Here is a 24189-nt window from a genome sequence, read left to right as displayed (position 1 = left end):
CTCTCCACTAAACGTCTGGCCTTACTACCGTCTACAGTGGCTTGTCTCAAATAAGCTATTTTGTCGTTTAAATCAATCGATGGATCATCATGCACTACTTTGAACTGCGACCAAAATGGAAGCCAATCTATCAAGTCCCCAGAATATTTCTTGAATTCGATTGGAGGTAATTTAAAACTGCGCTTACCTTTTATTGATGACTCTGAACTTACTAAACTGGGTCTGTCTTCGCATTTGTACTTCAGTTCATAGTAGCGTGTGCTGTATCTATCCTTTGCCTCCATCTCACTGATTAATTCTGCCTCGGAAGCATTTTCGACCATAGCTTCAAACACCGCACTTTCCACGACACACAGCTCATTGTACTTAACTTGTAACAGTTCCCACTGTACACTAATTTGTTGCCAGGGTCGAGTGTCCACCGTTTCAGATAACAAATTGTCCAAAACATTAGCAGCTGTCGTAAAAGCAGTACGAAGCACTGTTCTGCGTTTTGTTTCTAATTCCAATGCCATATTTCTCGCTTACAAGGGTAACAACTTCGGCCGAGCCTCACGACAAACGAATTTATTCGCCGGAAAAAAGTTTACACTCAAATAAGCGGAAACAACTAACTTTTAAGCACACCCGTATATATCTAAGTCCTTATCGCGGTCGCCAAATGTCACGTTGGGATGTCCACGAGTTACTTCACGCAAAGATCCCTGGTTCGAAATTAAATTATAGAAAATAACTTTCGATTACAGAAAATTACCCCTATTAAAAATACGCAAGTGTAGCTTAAAATAAAGTTTTTATTTGGATGTTATCCGAAGAATCTTACAAACTCGACTGACTTTAAAACATATTACAATATCTACACATTCCTTAAAACAGCAATATATTCTTATCTCAAGTGGGCTAGTAAGCCCAACCATCCCTTCATCTTAAAATAACGATAAACAAGCCATATGGCCCTCCGTATGTATAAAGTAGAAATATCTTTTAAACACGGACACTGCCATATTTATAATGACTCGACAGCAAGTAAACTTGCTTGTAACGTGAAATCGAAGTAAAATTTACAAAAGCAGTTAAACTAATATATTTTGTTCTATTCTAAACTTCTGGACTACTGTAGAGTACCTCTGAAAAATAGAGGCAGGTCAAATAATCATAAAGATTTTTTGGGCTGCTTAAAAGCACCCCTGCTCTAATTTTATTGGTAAACCCTTTATTTTGTTCTATTTTAAACCTTTGGGCTATAATTTTATTGTTAAACCCCTAATAATTTAGTCTGTATTACTTTGGGCTACCTTAAGGTATCCTTATTGACACAAACAATATAAATTTTTGCATAATATTATGTCTGTCGGACATTTTGCTACAAAATAAACATTAATAGGAAAACCAGTGCAGTGTGGCAACATAGCGCCTGTTACATCTCTGTGTGTTTTGACAAATACTATTGACGTTTTGAGTATTTCGAATAGGGAAGAAGGCGAGATATAGTAACTATGACAACAGAGAAAATATATTGATAACAACAAAAAATGACCCCAAGTTTGAATTTGATTAAAATTGTCATTTCGTAAATATTAAATATTTATAGTTCGATCTATTCACACATAATTTAATTTATTAACATAAAATAATTCAAAAATATCTTATAAATAACTTGGTCTTTTGGGATAAAACCCAAAAATATCATATAAATACCTTAACTCTACCAGTTTCTGTTGCAAATTTTCATATTTCCGCGTCTTTCGGGATACATAATTATTCTCTGATGACTTTTGTGGTATTTTAAACACTTTCTAATAATTTTTATAAAACTATTTGGAAAACATTTGTGATCAGTACACGCACAGAAAAAACAGTGATGCGCGGACGTCACTTGTCAAGAAGCTTAATAATCTTCTTTTTCTTCTTCTGCTTCTTTAAACTGTGATCAGCGGCCCGAAAAGACCACTACCATAAGTACAAATGTTCGAAATGTTATGTGAAGGACAATTTGTTCCTGTAGGTATAACTTGTCGAAAAAACGCTTCAGTACCCTGGCTGCTCGAGTGTCACGAACAGGGTATATTTTTGTCTTATTACTCTGGCCTAAAAGTTGCTCGAGCCACTATGTAGATTTTAACCATCGTACGGTCTGAAGAAATTCCTGATGACTATACGTTTCAATTTTTTTGTGTGTTGAGAAAGTTGTCTGAATTATTGTTCCCATGAGATACTTCAGTTCGATCTGAAAGCAGGATTTAATATTCTCTGTACATATATAGATTAGTGAGATATTTGTCAAAATTATTTTTGATTTCAATTAGATATGGTGGCTCTTGTGATTTCCAAAATTCTATTTTATAATTTACTTTGGTTCCCAACTCTGACAGGATGTCGTTCAGTGGATTTCTCAGATCAGCTAGGGTTTTCAGATAGAATTTAGCGCAAAGTATTTTTCTTCTTGCATCTAATGAAATTTCCCCACTTTCTGCTAACAAAGCATTAGTGGGGGTAGATCTCATACAGCCCGTGATGATTCGTAAAGCTTTAAACTGGTATAATTTTAAATTAGACATTATAAACGTCAGTAGAAAATACAGTTATGTGACGTTAAAAGTGTTTTTGATCGTTTGAACTATTCATAGAAAATTTTTGTACTTTTACAAAATGGTTTTATTTTCAATAGTAAACCTTCTTTCCTTTCCTTCAAAAACTGTATCAAACTCCAATCTCAACAATCTGGTATATATTATTACAACGACATACGATAAATGTCATTAGAATATAAATATTTTTCCTTTATTCCCCGACGACGAGCTGGCCAAATACTCAAGTAGGTGGAGGCCAATAAACTAAAGAAGAAGAAGAAGAATATACGTAAATATAACCATAAACGAAACCACATAGTTAAACTCTGTGACGTCACGGGTCGTTTGAACTATTTTAAGATACAGAAAACTTTAAATTTGTACTTCTAAGTTATTATGAGTTTCTGAAGCGTGAAATTTTGGAAATCTCATTTTTATACAAAACTGAACATTATTATGTAATAACAAAAATGTGCAAGTTCCCTAATGCGTTTGTAAAACTGAAAACAATTCTCTGCAACAAAAACCTTAAATTAGAACTGAGAGTAAGAGCTTTGAGGTGCCACGTGTTCTCCATACTGAAATATGGACTTTGTGGAAGTTGTTCTGAAGCTATTTCTTTGTGGAATTTTTGTAATTTATAATTCTAGTTGTGAAATAAGTCCCAATTTAACTTGAAAAATGATTTTATTGACGTTTTGACTTCCATTAATTAGGAGTTCGTTATCTAAATACTTAAGCAAATACTCTAAAGGTTAGAATAATATCTTTGAGAATCTTTGTTCTTCTGGAGAAGAACAAAGGTTACTGACGTCATCGAAAAGATAGCCAGACTAAAGTAGACATAGGCAGTACATATAGCCAGAATGACAGATGGGCGATGGACAAAGATAGTTATTGGAATTGCGACCAAGAGAAGATAAGAGAAGCGTCGGTCTATCGCCTATAAGATACACTGACGATTTGAGAAGATTAAAAATAAAAACTGGATGAGAGCGACGCAGGATAGACGGGGTTGGAAACAAGAGGAGGAGGCCTATGTTTAGCAGTGGACTTTTAAGGGTGGATGATTAGAATAATAAAATTTCGGGCAGCTGGCCTCGCAAGCAGGGTTGCCAGCTCAGTTTTTTACTTTTTCAGTAGTTTTGCTTTCAAAGCATCAGTAGAAATCAGTAGATGCTTTTTAGGCCATGTATTTTTTTTGTAATTATGTAAATACAGTAAAACCTGTGTAAACGGTCACCTGTCAAAATCGGCCACCTCTACTAACGGCCAGTTTCAAAATTCTCCAAACCAAATATATGAAGATTTACTTATTTATGACCTGGTATTTACGGCCATCTTTATAATACGGACGCGGCCAAATAATCTCGTATTTTTAAAGCCCATTTCATAGAAATTTACCTGTTAATAACGGCCAATATAGTCTAGGCGCCAAATAGAGGTCACCGTGTCCTTTTCAATTCTGATGGACAAACTCAACGGTTTCTTATGGATTTTGGGCTGCTGATTACGAATTTCGAGGGTGGATTTCGATCCGAGTGGTCAAAAAATTATTTTAAAAAATTTAATTGTTTATAAGGTTCTGGTTCATAAACTGAAAGAGATAAAAAAGATGTTTCAAATAAAATTTGTTCCTTAATAAAAAACGAAGAAAAAAAAGTTTACTAAACTTAAATTCAACAATTAGAACTCAAGATATTGTACAAATAGTGCACAATGCAAATTGCAAAATAAGTATTTTTCGAAACTTTATCGATCGTAACTTGGCTTCTACGCATGCACATGAGCCATAGAAGGTCTCATTTTAAAGCTTAATTAATAGTCTTCCAAACAAAGTTTGTTAAATTACTTTATCTTCATTTTTTTAAGTTATACCCGTTTGAAGTTATAATTTTCTTAAAAAACTTGTACATTAATTTGTTTATAAGGGTTTCAAGCAAATTTGAGCTATAAACATTTATACTTTAATTAACAATAATGATAGAAGAACTCAAAAGGAACATTTTGAGATTACGAAAGTGTTCGTAAGTTTATTTCTGGCCAAGATATCGATATTTTGGCTACGAATTTTGTCACTTACTTGACTGTGAGCCGATCTTGCGCCTCATAGCGCCCTTTAAAATATCGACATTTTGGCCAAAAATAAACTTACGAACATTTCCATAAGCTCAAATTGTTCCTTTTGGGTTCTTCTATCATTATTGTTAATTAAAGTATAAATGTTTATAGCACAAATTTGCTTCAAACCCTTATAAACAAATTAATGTACAACTTTTTTAAGAAAATTATAACTTCTAAGTTCTAACGTTCTTCTAACGTCTAACTTCTAAAATTATGCTTATTTTGCAATTTGCAATTTGCATTTTGCACTAATTTTACAATATCGTGAGTTTTAATTGTTGGATTTAAGTTTAGTAATCGTTTTTTTTTCTTCTCTTTTTATTAAGGAACAAATTTTATTTGAAACATTTGCTTTATCTCTATGAGCCAGAACCTTATAAACATTTAAATTGTTTATAACAATTTTTTGACCACTCGGATCGAAATCCCCCCTCGAAATTCGTAATCAGCAGCCCAAAATTCATAATAAACCGTTGAGTTTGTCCATCAGAATTGAAAAGGACACGGTGAACCCTCTGGCGCCTAGACTAATATATATTGATAGATTTCAGTAGTTTTTCAGTAGGTCAGAATATTAGCAGTTAAAATCAGTAGGTTTACTGAAAGATCAGTAGACCTGGTAACCATACTCACAAGGGTTCTTTCGTCTTTCGCCGATCTGGAACATTGTGATGAGTGGACGGATCTCGTCTTCGCACACTCCATTTTAATTAAGTTGGCTGGCCACATCGTACCCTGCCTATTCTTATTATGTATTTGGTTGTTTCTGTTTCTATCGATGATCGTTTTGGTTTTTTGTATATTTATTTTATATCTAAACCTTTTTGTTCTAACCTTTTTGAATAAGAAAAGTGTTTATAATACATATATTTGTGAATTAAACTTTTTAAACGACTTTTTCTGACTGGACTGCCTTTTTAGAATAGAATAGAATAGAAATATGCTTTATTGCCACTGAAAATTTTTACAATTTTATGGACAAAGCTTACATACAGTCAAAAGAAAAACATAATATAAATAACAAATAACAACTACAATTTACTAAAATTAGATAAATCGTCAACAATGTACAGTATAAGATATAAAAGCCAAGACAAAAACAATTTATTGCAAAACATATATAAATTGCAAATTGAACATACAACAAATAAAATAAAATAGGTACAACATAAGGAACTGACAAGTTTATGCTACTGCGCATGGAACCCAATTTTCTTAGTTATTCATTAAGAAATTCTTCTATTGAATAATATGGTCTTTTGGATAGATAGGCTTTTGTCATTTTTCGGAACTTAGGGAAAGATGTTGCAGATTTAAGTTGTAACGGAAGATGATTGTACAGTTTCTTTGCGGAATATAATATAGATTTCTTTACTAACTCAGTGGATGGAATCGGTAAATAAATATCAAAGATTGAATTTCTGGTGGAGTAAAGATGATTGGGCCTAGATGGAAAGACATGAAGGTGTTTACGAATTAAACAAACCGTTTCTAGAATATATAAAGATGGAAGTGTTAAAATTTCGTGATCTCTGAAGTAACTTCTGCAATGTGTAGATCTTCTGAGGCCAAACAAATATCTTATTGCTCTTTTTTGCAGTCTAAAAATGACATCAAATTGAGCAGCTGTACTAGAACCCCAAAAAGGAAGACCATATCGAAGATGAGACTCGAACAACGAAAAATATGTTATTTTAGAAGATGCTAAATTGAGTTCCCTTGAGACAGATCGTATTGCATAGCAAGCTGAGGCGAGTTTCTTACTTAACGAATCGATATGAAGGGACCATTTGAGGTTGCTGTCTAAAAAAATACCAAGAAATTTTACAGAATCAACGGTACTGATCTGGCTGTTATGAAGTGGCAAAGGTTGAAGAGCTCCTTTATAGGATAATGCTACTGTTTTATTTACGTTAAAAGAGAGTAAATTAGAGTCAGACCAGGTCTTTATCGTCAGTAGATCCGAAGTTATAGTTTCATGAAGAGATGCAATAGTTGAGTTGCTCCAAGTGATACTGGTATCATCAGCAAAAAGAAAAATTTTCCCATTGATTTTTAAATTAGTAATGTCATTTATAAAGATAAGGAACAGTATAGGACCCAATACTGAACCTTGTGGTACTCCACAGACGATGTTTTTGAGACTAGAGTCAGTATCATTTGCTCTAACTAGTTGTTTCCGATTATTCAAGTAGGATTGGAACCAATTCAAAGAAATACCTCGAATTCCATAGAAATTTAGTTTTGTAATCAAGATGTCGTGATTTACACAATCAAAAGCTTTGGCATAGTCGCAGAAAACAGTGGCAGTATAAAGATTATTGTTTAGTGCTTGGTAAACCTCATGTAGTACAGAAAACATGGCATCAGTGGTACATTTATTTGTTAAAAAGCCGAACTGATTTTGTGATAAAATGTTGTTATCAACGATAAAGGACATAAGTCGAGTTTTAATGAGTCTCTCAATAATTTTGGAGAGTACCGGTAGTAAGGCAATAGGTCTATAGTTGCAGGCATCAGATTTTTCGCCACCCTTATGAAGAGGAATAATAATGGCTGTCTTTAGGCACTCTGGAAATTTACCTTTTTCGAAGGAATCATTAATTAGTGAGAGGAGGATTTCCAACACATTTTCTGTGAGATTAGAGAAAATTTTTATAGATAGTCCATCAGTACTACAGGATGATTTGCTTTTGATACAATTGATTGTTTGGATAAGTTCAGAGTTATCGACTGGTCGTAAAAAGAATGAATTCGAGACCTGTCCTGAATTAGGAAGATAGGAAATAGGATCTTGTTGCGGCAAAATTGTTGATGTTATATTTTTACTCACATTAACGAAGTAGTCGTTTAGACTTTCAGGATTTGGAAGGGAAAATGATTGAGCTGTGTGAGTTTTATTTCGAAGATCGTTTATTATAGACCAAGTCTCTTTTGCAACACTTTTAGAGCTTCTCAGACGATTTTGATAATAGGCTTTTTTAGCTGACCTGACAAGTTTTAGATATGTTGTCCTGTACTTCATGATATATTCAGTGACAGCAACATTGGTAGTAAATTTCTTGATGTATAGTAGTGAACGCATATTCTTAGCTGATATGCGAATACCTTTCGTAACCCAAGGTTTCCGATGTTTTGGCTTAATAGGAATTAAAGGAAATGCCTTATTGAAGATGTGGAGAAGCTTATCTAGAAAAACACTGAAATTATAGTCCACGTCTATAGAAGGAAATTGCCACTCAGAAGTTAAGCATAAATTTTGGAATTTACGAAAATTCCGGGCGGAAAAAATCCTACCTAAACGTCGGGTTTTTGAGGAGGGTTTGCTGAAGATGTTAAACTTCGTATACACTGCTTCATGATCAGATAGTCCCGCATTAATAACTGTAGAGCAGACATCAAGGGGTGAGAAATCTGAGACAATATAATCGATTATGGTAGATGTAGTTTTTGTTATCCTTGTAGGAGAATCAACGTGCATTGAGAGACCATACGATTCAAATATGTTTGCCAGGGACACTTGGGTAGCACTAGCAGCAGCATAATTAATGTTAAAATCACCGCATAGAATTTTTCTGCTTTTATGAGGCAGGTCATCTAACAAATTTAGCAGGTTCTGAAAAAATAGTTCCACGGTAGAATCAGGTGATCTATAAATGCAAATAATGTAAAGATTAAGATTTTTATTATAAACTAAGGAAAACTCAAAGAAGGATTCACTTAACAAAAAGTCATATTTTGTTACCAGAGAAAAATCATTATTTCTAGAGAGAATCAGGGTGCCTCCATGAGCCGAACTTGGACGATCATACCTGGCAATTGTGGTATATTTTTCTACAAAAAAAGGCTCGTTAACTTCAAGCCAGTGCTCTGTAACCGCAACTATCGGAGGAAATCCTAATTCCTCCAGAAACAAAAATAATTCATCAGTTTTATTTCTTATAGAACGAATATTAATCAGAACCATGCCAAAGTTGTCATTACTAAAATAATTAGAGGTTTCTAGTCCCTCAGAACACGTCGTGTTGTTTAAAAATTTCGCTTTGGAGAGCCAGTGGAATAATAACTTCGGTGACATTCCCTTGACTTTTGTAGGTGTATAATTCGTTCCGAAGTTAGATAGGACCTATAAGCGGCAAGATCAGCTTCCACTTCAGCTGGACCAATTCCATAGGCATGGTTAAATTCTAGAAGAACTTTTCGTAGTTCTTCAGTCTTAGTAGGTAATCCTTCGGAAGCCAAAAAGAGTTTCACGCTGGTGTTGGTATATCCGTCATAAAATACAGAAGCAGGCTGATCGTGAAGAAAAGCAAGATGTAGTTTAATTGCCTTTAAGATGTCTGGTTCCCTTAATCTTGCAAGAAGATATCGACTGTTCGAGTTATTAGTTAGTCTAACTCTTGGTGGTGTTAAAGGATCCAAATTTATGGATGGTTCCAAAGTATCTTTCTTAACAAAATTGATATGGGAACGGAAAGGCTCTTGAGATTTGCAAATTGTGATGGCCTGCTTGTCTGTAAATATATTGGTGTCTTCAACTTCATTTTTGTTGTTGCTTTTTCTTATATCTGTTTGGTTTTTTTTTGTTTCTAGATGATGATTACTTTTATTTTTGTATATTTATTCTAAATCACAGCCTTTTTATTGTAAACCTTTTAAATAAAGGAATTGTTTATAATACAAGTATTTGTGAATTCAGTTTTTTGAAAGACGTTTGGAGATTATCAAAATTTTGAACTTACCAGAATGTTAACCATAAATCTACACCTACAACAAAAGCCTGCGCCATTATCATCAGCACGCATACAAAAATAACGAAGCAAATATTCTTAGTGGCAAACAAATAGTCTTTAAATGGTTTTCCGTCACCAGCACTTTCTTCCTCTTCACCATTTTTATCCGAAGTCATATCTACTGAGCGCATACTCAACGATATTTCGCCCTAAAAATAAATTAAAATACTTATTTTCATGTTTTGTACATTGAAAATGCACAGTTAAAAAATCAGAAGAGCGTGGCACTTGCATAGTGCCAACAGAAATGAATACTCCTTATAAATATTCAATTATATTCGATTCGGTTCGATTTATATAATTTTATTTAATTTTATTCAGTTTTATTTAATTTATTGTTATATAATTTTATGTTATTTTATTAAATTTTATGTAATTTTATTTAATCTTGTTTAATTTTGATGTAATTTGATTTAATTTTGTCCAATTTTATGCAATTTTATTTAGTTTTATTTAATTTCATTTTATTTTATTTAATTTTATGTAATGTTATTTATTGAAATTTTTGTAATTTTATTTAATAGAACTCACACTGGCGTCGGACAATACCGAAAATCTTCTAGTACTAGAAAACTTTCTTGTAAAATCTACAGGTTCTGGATCAGCATCCTCTTGTTTGTCATGTTTCTCACCAGTTTCATCGGCAGCAACTAAGAGTTTTGTAAAGTCCATTTTACTATCCATTAGCTCTTCAAAGGTGCCTTGAGCCTCAATCTTGCCCTACAAGAAAATAAAATAGAATCAACTATACAGTATCACAAAGAATATTCCTATAAGTTTAAAGATTTCCTATATGCCCAAGAAAAATTATATACAGTAGGGTGCAAATGAAAGGAATAAATTCGTTATTTCGTAAACCGGCGACTTTAAGGAAAAATCCCGAAACAGGTCGATTTTTATTTTTAAGTTATGATATTGTGGCATAATATATGGTATACTAGTGACGTCATCCATCTGGGAGTGATGACGTAATCGATAATTTTTTAAATGAGAATAGGGGTCGTATGCTAGCTCATTTGAAAGGTTCTTCAATTATCTATTCAGTAATAGAAACATTTACATAATTATTTATACAGGGTGTCCAAAAAGTTTTTAATTAAATTATTTGAAAAAAAGAAGAATGTATGTAATTTATTTAATGCAAAATATATTTTATTGTTGCCCGAAAACTAAAAAATGTTTATTTCACAAATAAACATTGCTTTTCGATTAAATTCAATGTTCAAGCCAGCTCCCGCCAGCCACCTGCCTCTTGGATGTTTGAACATTTAATTTAAGCGAAAAGCAATGTTTATTTGTGTTTAAATATATACAAATAAACTTTGTGTTCTGATTTGTGACAGCAGTAAAATGTATTTTGAATTAAATAAATTACATACATTCTTCTTTTTTTGTCAAATAATTTAATTTAATAAAAATTTTTTGGACACCCTGTATAAATAATTATGTAAATGTTTATATTATTGAATAGAGAATTGAAGAACCTTTCAAATGAGCCAGCATACGACCCCTATTCTCATTTAAAAAAATCATCGATTGCGTCATCGCGCCCAGATGGATGGCGTCACTAATATATCATATATGCCAAAATATCATAACTTAAAAATAAAAATCGACCTGTTTTGGGTTTTTGCCTCGCCAGTTTACAAAATAACGAATTTATTCCTTTCATTTGCACCATACTGTATAAACATTACTACTGATATAGATATACCGACCCAAAAAAATACAGTACAACCTGCCACATCCGGACCTGTCATATCCGGACCTCCCCATATCCGGACGGTTCTGCCGTCCGCATCTACCGATATCTACAGAGAAAGGCAGTCCTGCTGTGGGATAAACCCTCTCATCCGACCAAAAAGAACTAAAAGATGGCGAAATAAAGTGTCTCTGACATCTCTCTGTCAGTCTATGGATCAAGGTATCATAGAATCTATAAAACATGTCTATCGACGAAAGTTATTGATGGCGTTGATTACTGGAATGTATGAAGGATAAATCGTAATATAAGTTGTCTTGATATCCGGATTTTTTCATATCCGGATCGGTCTGTCGCCACATTGATATTGATATGGCAGTTTTTACTGTATTGAAAAAAAATTGTTCCCTTTCAAAAATAATCTTAATTCTCGCTTATACTCTTCGGATTCTAATCTTTCTGCCTTTGGTGCATATATCTTATTTTCGTTACCCCTTAGATCGCTTTCCTACTATGTAATGTTTTTTTTTGTAAGCATTTATTAACAATCAGAATTACATATTCTATGAGTTAATTTGATAACAAGTACAATAACTTATATCAATGTAGTATTGTACACTAAAATGGCGTTATGAGGTACATCACCCAGCGGTTTCACCTCAGTTTCAGCGAAGATCTATGGGCCATAATCTTCGCAATCTTCTTTTGTTTAGTGGCTGCAGTAATGGTAATATTAATTGGTTGGGGTGGCCTTCCAATGTCTCGTGGTGTCTGTTGGCTCTTTCTTGAATTACTGTGCTGACTAACATGAAGGGTTTGGTTGGAAATGTACCACGGAGCATTTGCGATGGTGCGTAGAATTTTTGATTGAGTTCTTTGGATAATTTTTGTGTTTGATTTGCTGGCACAACTCCATAGTTCTATACCGTACGTCCATATAGGTTTGATGACTGTTTTATAAATCAGCAGTTTGTTCTCAATTGAGAGTCGAGATTTTCTACCTATAAGCCAATTAATTTCTTTCACTCTCAACTCAATTTATTTATTCTTCTTTAAAATGTGTTGTTTCCAGTTTAATTTAGAATCAAGATGAAGCCCCAGGTATTTTACGATATTCTGTTGTGGTATGTTGACTTGATTAAGGCTAATATTTGGGCATTGGTCTTTCCTTAGTCGCCTTAGTGTGAAAGTTATATGTGCGTTGACTTAGTTTCATTAGCTTTTATCTTCCATTTCTTTAACCACTGTTCAATTTGGTCTAGGTGTTCTTGAAGTTTTAATACTGCAGCTCTTGGATCCTCTTCAGTTGCAAATATTGCTGTGTCATCAGCGAAAGTTCCAATGGTGGTTTGTGGAGAGGTTGGTAAATCGGATGTGTACAGTACATAAAGAAGTGGACCCAATATACTACCTTTTGGGACTCCTGATTGAATTTTGTCACTATGTAATGTGACACGTTCCGTACTTCTCCTTCAAACTTAATCAGTTTTAGCTCATTATCTTTTTTTAGCTAAGTAGAGTTATCGTCTGTTATTAGACGTTGTTTTAAGAGAGACGAGGCAGGACTAAAGCGTTCCAAAGTTCAAAAACACTATGCTCACTTCTTCTTCCGACTTGGAAAAGTGGCAGTCTGGGGTCTTACTTTTATACCAGCGTTAGAGAGGTCTTCTGGGTGATCTAGTTTATCTTCCTTAGCAATCTTTGCAACTCTAATATCAGCTATTCTATCAACGTAGTCTCTCCATGCACATTTTTTGACTAGATCATTTTACAACATCTTAGACTTCTTCTTCTTCTTCTTAGCCTTCTATCGTCCACGTTTGGACATAGGCTTCTCCCAACTCCTTCCATCGGTCTCTATCCTGAGCAACATATTTCCAATTCGTTCCTGCTACTCTTTTAATATCATCAACCAATCTCCTCTGTGGTTTTCCTCTCGGTCGTTTATTTTGGTAAGGTCTCCAATGTTGTATCGTGGCATTCCAACGTTGGTCTTTTTGTCTAACAGTGTGGCCTGAAAAGCTCCATTTAAGTTTGGCAACTTTTGTTGTGATATCTTCGACTTTTGTTTTTGATCTTACCCAGTCGTTCCTCTTTTTATCTGACAGTCGTATACCTAACATTGCTCTTTCCATAGCTCTTTCTGTTGTGGCTAGTTTATTCATGTTTGCCTTGGTTAGGGTCCAGGTTTGACACCCATATGTCATGATAGGAAGGATGCACTGGCTAAACACTTTGTTCCTCAAATATTGAGGTATTTTTCGGTTCTTAAGTATCCAACCAAGTTTTCCAAATCCTGCCCATGCTAGTCTTGCTCTCCTATTAATTTCCGCACTTTGGTTTTCTTTGTCAAATTTCAGGATTTGGCCTAGGTAGATATATTCCTGGACTTTTTCTATCTCACTGCCATTTATAGTAATGCGTCTGGGGTCATCTGTGTTGGTCATTATTTTTGTTTTCTTCATGTTCATTTTCAGGCCAACGTATTGGGAGCTGCCTGCGAGTTCCTCTATCATAATTTGCAGTTCCTCGAATGAGCTCGCTATAATCACAATGTCGACAGCGAATCTGAGGTGATTTAGCTTCTTGCCATTAACGTTAATGCCATAGGTTGACCAATTTGTCGTTTTGAAGACGTCTTCTAGTGCTAGGTTGAAAAGCTTTGGCGATATTACGTCTCCTTGTCTCACGCCTCTCTTAATAGGGATGGGATTTGTATTTTCGTCTAGTTGTACTATCATAGTTGCATTTTCATATATATTATGTATTAGTTGTCTATATCTCGAATATATTCTACAATTATTAATAGCTTGTTCTATGGCCCACATCTCTATACTATCAAACGCCTTTTCATAGTCTACGAAGGCAAGAAATACGGGTAGTTGGTATTCATTTGCCTTCTCTTTCAATGTTCTCATTGTCAGCAGATGGTCTGATGTACTATATCCTTTGCGGAAGCCAGCCTGTTCCACTGGTTGGTAATTGTCCATTTTGTAGGTCAGCCGGTTGTTAATAATTCTCATGAATAGTTTATATACTTGACTGAGCAACGATATCGGTCTATAATTCTGTAGATCACATTTGTCCCCTTTTTTGTGTAAAAGTATTACTAGACTTTCGTTCCAGTCTTTAGGGATCTTGCTATTATGGAGACATTTATTAAATAGCTCTGTTAGTATAGGGATTGTTACTGTTTTGCTTGTTTTCAAGAGCTCGGCAATTATACCGTCCTGTCCAGGAGCTTTATTATTTTTTAGTTCTTTTAAAGCTCTTTCTATTTCGAATCCCTTTATATTTGGTAGTACTTCTGATCCCACGTTTTTTATTTTTCTTTTGACGTTCTCCTTTGTTGATTCATTAGGCTGGCTTTGCGAGCTGTACAAGCTCTTGTAGAAGTCTTCGACTATTTTTGTTATTTTATATTTGTCCTTCTCTTCCTTACTATTGACGTCTTTAATTTTAATGAATTTTTGAACACCCAGTGCGGGTCTTAGACATTTTAAGCCTCTGTTGTTTTCAATGACTCGCTCTATTAAGTTCTCGTTCCATTTTTGTAAGTCGCGTTTTAGTTCTTTTCTAATTATTTTATTAAGTTCTATGTATTTTTGAGTATGGTGTTTGTTTTGCTTTAGTAGTTGTCGTCTTTCCGTCATTAGTTGTTTAGTTTCGTTGCTTATTTTGTCTTCTTTAGTACTTGTTTCCTTTGCGACCTGTAGTCCGGCTTCGAGAAGGTTCTTATTGATGTTTTTGTTAATTTCGTCAATTTCATCTTGATTATGTGAAGGATCATATTTGAACTTATCTACTTATCCGCTAAGACCTCTCGGAATTGCTCTTCATTTGTTTTTACTTTAAAGGCATCTATTCGCGTTGTATTTTTAAATATTCTTTTCCTCTCTTCTTTCATGTTAATATTTATTTTTGCTCTAACTATACGATGGTCACTACCCGTTGTTACGTTGTTTATTGTTGTTACGTCTTCAAATATTATTTTGTTTTTTGAGAGAAAATAAATAGTCTATTTCATTTTTGGTGGTTCCGTTAGGTGCAACCCATGTCCACTTCTTAGACATTACATAGATATCTTGTTTTTCCAAATTAATAGCATGTACCTCACTTAAAAAATCAAACCATATCGCAAAAACAAAAGCAAATCATCCACAAAAATTATGAAGGTGAAGGTAGTTCGTCAGTTTTGATATGTGGGTCATTATATCAAGACTGATTACCATAATCTCCAATAAATATAACGATGCATGAAAAGAGCAGTGTATAACCATGTGATATAAAAGAAGTCGGAGACAAACGAAGATGGAAGAGTGCACAGAGTGAGAATAGTGTGATAATAGTGCAAAACAGGTGAAGGGCAGGCAATGTTTCTAGGATATATAGATGAACAACAGTTCAAATGAGACAAAGTCATTGTGTGTATACGTGGACGTAAAATATTAAAGAGAAAAGGTGAGAGATAATCAAATATGATACTTGAAAAATAAGAAACATGATAATTAATAAAATACTTACGTCATTAAGTACAACGATTAAACCAGCTTTCTTCAGATATTGTAGCTGATGCGTTACTAGGATTCTAGTTTTACCTCTCAAATGGTGAAGAATACACTGATCAAACAAATGTCGTCCAACGTGTGTGTCAACAGCAGACAACGGGTCGTCCATTAAATAAACATCAGCTTGTCTGTAAATTGCTCGTGCTAAATTTATTCTAGCCCTTTGTCCTCCACTAAGTGAAACACCCTTTTCTCCAACAATAGTTTTATCTCCTTGTGGAAACTGTTCCATATCGCGTTCCAATGCACACACTTTAACCACTTTTTCATACCAGCGTTTTTCGTAGGGACTTCCGAAGAGAATGTTGTTCCGTACAGTTGATTGGAAAAGCCAAGGTTCTTGCGAACTGTAGGAAACTTCTCCTCCCAGTTGAACTCTTCCATGTTTTAGTGGCAGCTCTCCCAAAAGGAGCTAAAACATAAGTATTACATAATTATTTTACTAATAGATAACAATAAATATAATAATAATAAATCAGTATTAACTTTATTATAGTTATAAATTGCAAATAATTTTTAGTATTTATACTGGTAAAATAAAAAAAAAAACAATTGGATGTCATAGATTTTCACCAAACGTAGGCGGAAGTAGAACTGGAAGTCGATATTTGAGCTCTTCGTGTAACTTTACGTCGATGGATATACGATTTCACTATTTTTTAATAATTTTTGCCAAATGGGCCTAGCCGGGTAAGATGATGAAAAGTGCCCCCAACTAGATTCGAATTCCATATAGGTCACAGTTTAGCATATATAGTGAAACTAGCTTTCTGAAATTTTTAGCCCCCTAGGTGGTCATGTGACCCACCTAGAGCCTAATTAGGGTTTTTTGTTTTTATTTTTTATCTCAGCCGTATCGAGAACTAGCGAAAAACTTTAAATAAAAAAATTGTAAGCTTTAAAAAGTTCTGTCCGAAATTTTTTTTTAATATTTTTGGCGGGAAATTTAAATTTTAGAACGATTTTAAAATTTTAAATGAGTATAAAAAAATAACTAAGAAATTCGTTTTCACGAAAAAAATATATAACGTGTATTTTTGCATAATGTTTCACCCTGAATTTTTTCAAATTTTTGAGATTGGTGAAACGCACCTTTAAGAATAAAAAACCGCATTTTTTCGGTTTTTTTTGGTACAATTTTATACATATTTTTCAAAAAAGGTAACACCGTTACCGGAGTAGGTAAAAAATTGAAAAATAATTAGGGTTTGCTTAATAAAAATTTTTTGTAACGCCATCCATTTTCAAGATACAGGGCGTTGAAGAAAACAAAATTTTACACATTTTTTACGATTTTGCCGAAACTACTGGCAACATTGTAATAAAACTTGGCGGGTTTTAAGAGGTAGTTCTTGTGCATGTTTTGACATACAATTAAGGATTTGATATTTATCATTGGCGCTCTTAGGGGTAATGGTCTGAACTTTTCAAAGAAAAAAGATAGTACGCCACTGACATATTATTTCAAATTAACAATAATTTTTGAATTCCTCGTTCAATTTGCGATAAAAAAACTCTTCTCATTTTTTCATATGAGGCGCCGTTTTGCTGCAAAAAATAAAATATCTTAACGCTTTCAAAGTGTTCAAATTAGTTTTTATAATGGATGTACGAGTTTATGTAGATGTAGAAACTACTAATATTAGTAGTATTTTATTTCATAGAAGTTCGAATACTTTGTAAGGTTTAAGATATTTTATTTTTTTAATAAAAATGGCGCGTCGTATGAAAAAATAGGAAGATAGATTTTTTTTCACAAATTGAACGAGAAATTCAAAAATGATTGTTAATTTGAAATATGTCAGTGGCGTACTATCTTTTTTCTTTAAAAATTTCCAACCATTACCCCTATGCGCGCAAATGATAAATATAAAATTCTTAATTGGTGTTAAAAATGCACAAAAACTACCTCTTAAAACCCGTCAAATTTTATTACAATGTTACCAGTAGTTTCGGCAAAATCGTAAAAAATGTGTAAAATTTTGTTTTCTTCAACGCCCTGTATCTTGAAAATGGATGGTATTACAAAAAATTTTTATTAAGCAAACCCCAATTATTTTTCAGTTTTTTACCTATTCTAGTGACGGTGTTAACTTTTTTGAAAAACATGTATAAAATTGTATCAAAAAACGAAAAAAAAAAACCGAAAAAATGCGGTTTTTTGTTTTTAAATGTGCGTTTCACAAATTTTAAAAATTTGAAAAAATTTATGGTGAAATATTATGCAACAATACACGTTATATATTTTTTTCATGAAAGCAAATGTCTTAGTTATTTTTTATACTCATTTAAAATTTTAAAATCGTTATAAAATTTAAATTTCCCACAAAAAATAAAAAAAAAATTCGGACAGAACTTTTTAAAGCTTACAACTTTTTTATTTAAAGTTTTTCGCTAGTTCTCTATGCTGCTGAGATAAAAAATAAAAACAAAAAAACCCTAATTAGGCTCTAGATGGGTCACTTGACCACCTAGGGGGCTAAAAATTTCAGAAAGTTAGTTTCACTATATATGCTAAACGGTGACCTATATGGAATTCGAATCGAGTTGGGGGCACTTTTCATCATCTTACCCGGCTAGGCTCTTTCCTGTTATAACTTTTTAACCAAGAATAACATCAAAACCGCAACTAAATATTCGAGATCGACTTTTCAATACTAGTCGAGGCATTGAAGGATTGAGGTGTCGATTTTTTTGCAGTAAGACGGATTTTAATGCGGATTGGTGCGTTGGATTCGTGAGAATGTCAGGAAACTTTGTGAACTAATTTAATGAATAAGAAATCTCAAATTGCATGTGTACATGAGAAAAATGCATTTCAGAAGTGCATTTTGAAATAGGCAATTATTATAAATTTGTAACTCGGCAAATAGTAGGAAAAATTGACTCAATTTTCTTACTCGGGGGTTTTTGGGGTCGCTGAAAACGAATATGAGGTCGGCGAGAGTGTGCAAACTACCTGGTGCCTGCAGCCGGTGTAATAAACGCCTTCCTCTGGAGTATTGTGGTAATTTATCATATAATTGGCTTAAACTCATTACTCGAGGGTTTTTGGGGTCGCTGAAAATGAATATGAGGTCGGCGAGAATGTGCAAAGTACCTGGTGTCTGCAGCGGGTGTAATAAACGTCTTCCTCTGGAGTATTATGGCAATTTATCATATAATTAGTTTAAACTCGTTACTCGGGGGGTTTTTGGGGTCGCTGAAAATGAATATGAGGTCGGCGAGAGTGTGAAAACTACCTGGTGCCTGCAGCGGGTGTAATAAACGTCTTCCTCTGGAGTATTGTGGTAATTTATCATATAATTGGCTTAAAATCGTTACTCGGGGGGTTTTTGGGGTCGCTGAAAATGAATATGAGGTTGGTGAGAGTGTGCAAACTACCTGGTGCCTGCAGAGGGTGTAATAAACGTCTTCCTCTGGAGTAGTATGGCAATTTATCATATAATTAGTTTTAACCCGTTACTCGGGGTTTTTGGTTTATTCCATTTTCTTCGATGTAACTATAGTGATCGAAAAGGGTGGTATTTTTATTATAAATAAACATAAATTTTTATTATTATAATATATTTATGGCTAAAAAATTCATTATACAAAATTTATCGTAATTTATCTTTAAAATTCATTTTCTTCATCATTATCATCTTCTTCTTCATTATTGCCTTCCACTCTCGAGTCCAATGCAATATTTGTGCAATCAGAGCCTGCACAATTTTTGCAGGCTAAATTACAAACTAACCCATGCTTCCTGTACCCGCATGAGTTGCCGCAGTCTGACTTACAACAAAAGAAAGAAGACATCGAGCAGAATCCAAAAATGTAAAAATATACAGGGTGTCCCATTTAAAAAATCGAAGTTACAATCAACTTCCGGTATAACCGGAAGTAGCAAAGAGACCAAAATATTTTCATTAAATAGTTCATACCTCAAAACCCCTGTATTCCAATTTTCATGATTCTCTTACCTTTAGTTCTCGAGATATTTCTAATAGGCCCTTTATCTGCCTCACCCTATATATCAATCATTTTTACTTGATACGAGCAGTAATAAGATAACTGAAAAAAAAAATCGTAAGTTTAAATTTCAGATGAAATACGAGTTAGATCATCTATATATGAGCACCATTATTTACCTGAATTATTGATGAAAGACACACTTGAATTTATAAACACTATCATAGAAATATATTACTAAAATGATTTGTTCAAAAATATATTAATCAATATTTTTTACGAAAAAATTCGACACGAGTACCTGAGCGAGTAACACCGTTTTTGCTGTTCTCGAAAATTACCGTGTTTATAAATAGTTTTTAAACTTGTTTTACGTGTAGCCGTTATATTAGTGTATACAAACGTGTGAGAGAGAAAGGCAATAAATCCTAAATGAAATTAGTCAAGAATGTATCAATACTGCCAACATAATTTTCAGCGCCAAATTAAAGAAAATGGAGATCCTGAACAAAATAATCATGTTTTTTATAATATCGTATGAAATTAGAACTTAGTCGTCGCGATATTTATTTTCAGTGACCCCAAAGACCCCCGAGTAACAAGTGTGGGCCAATTATTTAACAAATTACCAAAAAATTAACAAAATAGTCAAGATGAAGGCGTTTATTACACCCGCTGCAGGCACCAGGTAGTTTGCACACTCTCACCGACCTCATATTCATTTTCAGCAACCCCAAAAACCCCCCGAGTAACGAGATTAAGCCAATTATATGATAAATTACCACAATACTCCAGAGGAAGACGTTTATTACACCCGCTGCAGGCACCAGGTAGTTTGCACACTCTCGACGACCTCATATTCGTTTTCAGCGACCCCAAAAACCCCCGAGTAAGAAAATTGGGTCAATTTTTCCTACTATTTACCGAGTTACAAATTTATAATAATTGCCTATTTCAAAATGCACTTTTGAAATGCATTTTTCTCATGTACAAATGCAATTTGAGATTTCTTATTCATTAAATTAGTTCACAAAGTTTCCTGACATTCTCACGAATCCAACGCACCAAACTGCATTAAAATCCGTCTTACTGCGGCAAAAATCGACAGTAAGGCCTTGTTTTGTGCTTCAATGGCTCGACTATACGCGATGATTGACATATTATCACATGTACTATTTTTGCGACTATACAGTGGCGCTTCCGATTACACCTTTTTAACCAGAAATGATATAGACACTGGAAGTGTATATAGTCCAGGGTAATAAGGTTTTTTCCATGACACTCGAGCAGCCAGGGTACTGAAGCGTTTTTTCGACAGGTAATACCTATGAGAACAAATTGTGACTATTTCCTGCGTAGGATCTGGCGGCCATTTTTATTTATAAACAATTTAATGTCGAAAAACGGCATTTTTTCCGATTTTTTTCAAATAAATGGAAAACAGTGCACCTTCTGGTTACATTAGAACAAAAATCTTCGAGAGCATAGAAAAACCTTTAAAATGACGTATTACAAAGGTTGATACACTTATTTATTGTTAATATAATTGAGAAAAAAGGTCTAAATTTCAAAAAAATTAATTTTGCAATAACTATTGTAAAAATTAGTGTACAACTTTGAATTTTTTGTCAAATGAGGGTTAATTAGTGCTTAACACGTGACAAAAATTTCAAAGCGATTCATTTAATTGTTTATATTTTATTCAAATTGTTTATCCCAGAGAGCTTTTTTTTGCAATAACATAAGTCAGAAAAACAGAATGTTAAAACCACTCTGCAGGTGTCAAATGTAAGAGCATAAGCTAAACTTTCAAACCTGTTTAAAAAATGTTAATAAAGAGTCCACTAATAAAAGATGGCATTTTTATACGAACTTAGGAAAAAATAAGTTAGCCTAGGTCAATTAAGGCCAAAGTTAGCAACATTTTTTTAAAAATCCACAGCTAATTTGTTTATGATAAATAAGAATCGAAAATAGCGCTCTTCCACTTTTAAAGACACGAAGTATTCAGAAAAAATTTTGGATTTATTTGCTCTTTAAGGGAGTCGTCAATAAAGCTTCAAAAATGAAGTAGAAGCATAAAATCCGTGCGACCTAAAATTGAAATATCAACTTCAAAATCCTACAATTTTTTGTAACTTGGGAACCAACCAATGGATTTTAATGTTTTTTTTTAATTTGTATGTACTTTTAGCGTACTTTACAAATATGGAGTCTGTTGATTTATAAATTATTTAATAAACAATTTAATTTGTTAAAAAAATTTTTTTTCAAAAAAAATTTTTTTGCCGTATTTTAGGTGAACAACTACAATGTTATGTATGTAATAATTGATAAAAAATTGTAATACATATATTATTACTACACTCACCGGCACAAAATTCGGCCACCCAAAATTTTTGATTAAGTTTAATAGTTTATAACTTTATTATTTGTGCTCCGATTTTTAAGATTCTTGCACCAATTTGTAGATACATATATTGATATCGTTTCGTATTTTTCCGGTAACAAAAAAATTTGCTTGCGTGGCATTATACAGGGGTGAATGGAAGCGTTGTATTTTCTACTAACTTTAAAAAATTCTGTGGAAAAACGGAAGGGCTCATTTTGTGTCATAGTCCTGTCATATTATCCCAGAGACATCACTAAAATTTTGTTTTTTGAATTATCCGAATATCTCTTTTCGTGTAAGAGCTGTACCATTTTTTGTAAATAAAAACACTGATTGACTCATAAAATAGAGGTTGGATTGATAAGATTAGAATGGCCCGCATGCAGCCCAGATCTCAATCCTGTTAAGCATTTATGGGATGAATTAAAAAGAGCTATTCGCCTTTATCCCAGGCCTCCAGAAAATTTGGTACAGTTAGGCCTTGGTAGAGGAATATCGGACTATTCCCCAGGTAATATTATTTTTTATTCATATAAATATAAAATCTAAGACATAACAATGATTTGATAAACAATGAATCAAAAAAATTACTGCAACTGTAAGCAAACTTATAGAGTAAAAGTCACACTTTTATAGAAATTTTTCTTTTATTATAATAATATATACAGAGAGGGCTAAATTATGGAATAAATTCATTTTCTCTAAAATCGACGACTTTGAAGAAAAATCCCGAAACAGGTCGATTTTTATTTTTAAATTACAATTTTTTGGCATATATTTTATACTAGTGTCGTCATCCATCTGAGCTTGATGACGTAATCGATGATTTTTTTAAATGGGAATAGGGGTCATGTGACACCTCATTTGAAAGGGTGTTCAATTGTCTATTCAGTAATATAAACAATTATATCCTTATTTATACAGGGTGACCAAAATAATAATTTTTGGATTAAATTAATTAACGCAAAAAGAAGAATGTATGTAATTTATTTAACTCAAAATACATTGTACTGCTGCCAGTAAATAAAAAAAATTATTTCACAAATAAACATTTCTTTTCGCTTAAATTAAATCACAGACAACCTCTTTGCAGTTTTAACATTTAATTTGAGCGAAAATCAATGTTTATTTGCCAACTAAACATTTTTTTCAATTTTCTGACAGCGACAGAAAGTATTTTGAGATAAATAAACTGTATACATTCTTCTTTTTTCGTCAATTAATTTAATTCAAAAATTATTTTTTTGGCTACCCTGTATAAATAATGATATTAATGTTTATATTACTGAATAGAGAATTGAACACCCTTTCAAATGGGGTGTCACACGACCCCTATTCCTATTTAAAAAAATCATAGATTACGTCATCACGCTCTGGTGGATGATGTCACTAATATGAAATATATGCCAAAACATTGTAATTTAAAAATAAAAATCGACCTGTTTCGGGATTTGTTCACAATCCTCCATTTTAGAGAAAATAAATTTTTTCCATAATTTAGCCCCTCCCTGTATATATTATAATATATTCATAACAATTTTTTATCAATTATTATATACATAACATTACTTGGTAGTAGTGCACCTAAAACACGGTAAAAATTAAATAAATTGTTTTTTTTTGTTTAAATAAATTAAATTGGTTATTATAATTTATATCAACTGACTCCATACTTGTAAAGTACGCTAAAAGTACATACAAATTAAAAAAACATTAAAATCCATTGGTTGGTTCCCAAGATACAAAAAGCTGTAGGATTTTGAAGTTAATATTTCAATTTTAGGTCGCATGGATTTACATACTTCATTTCTAAAGCTTTATTGACGACTTCCTTGAAAAGCAAATAGAGCAAAACAATTTTTATGAATACTTCATGTCTTTAAAAGTGAAAAAGCGCTATTTTCGATCCTTATTTTTTATAAACAAATTAGCTGTAAATTTTTAAAAAAATGTTGCTAACTTTGGCCCTAATTGACCTAGGCTAAATTATTTTTTTTTAAAGTTCGTGTAAAAATACTATCTTGTAGAATATGTAAAAAAATGTTTGTGCCGACCATAACAAAAAAGCTATTCAAATTGTTTATAA

General features: G+C 33.0%; 1 protein-coding gene across 1 annotated transcript in view; it reads right to left on the bottom strand.

The window, feature by feature from the left end:
• The window catches only part of LOC114329997 (ATP-binding cassette sub-family C member 4-like), a 131833-nt gene that overhangs the window by 68954 nt on the left and 38690 nt on the right, over positions 1–24189 (bottom strand). The window contains exons 7-9 of the mRNA XM_028279290.2: positions 15714–16169; positions 10019–10207; positions 9437–9636 (exon numbers count right to left, since the gene is read on the bottom strand). Coding sequence (XP_028135091.2) covers positions 9437–9636; positions 10019–10207; positions 15714–16169 — 845 coding nt within the window. The remainder of the gene's footprint in view (positions 1–9436; positions 9637–10018; positions 10208–15713; positions 16170–24189) is intronic.

Source organism: Diabrotica virgifera, chromosome 7 (assembly GCF_917563875.1).
Source record: "Diabrotica virgifera virgifera chromosome 7, PGI_DIABVI_V3a".
Classification (NCBI taxonomy): Eukaryota; Metazoa; Arthropoda; class Insecta; order Coleoptera; family Chrysomelidae; genus Diabrotica; species Diabrotica virgifera.
Note: the sequence above shows the minus strand (reverse complement) of the source record. Positions and strands in the feature narration are given on the sequence as shown.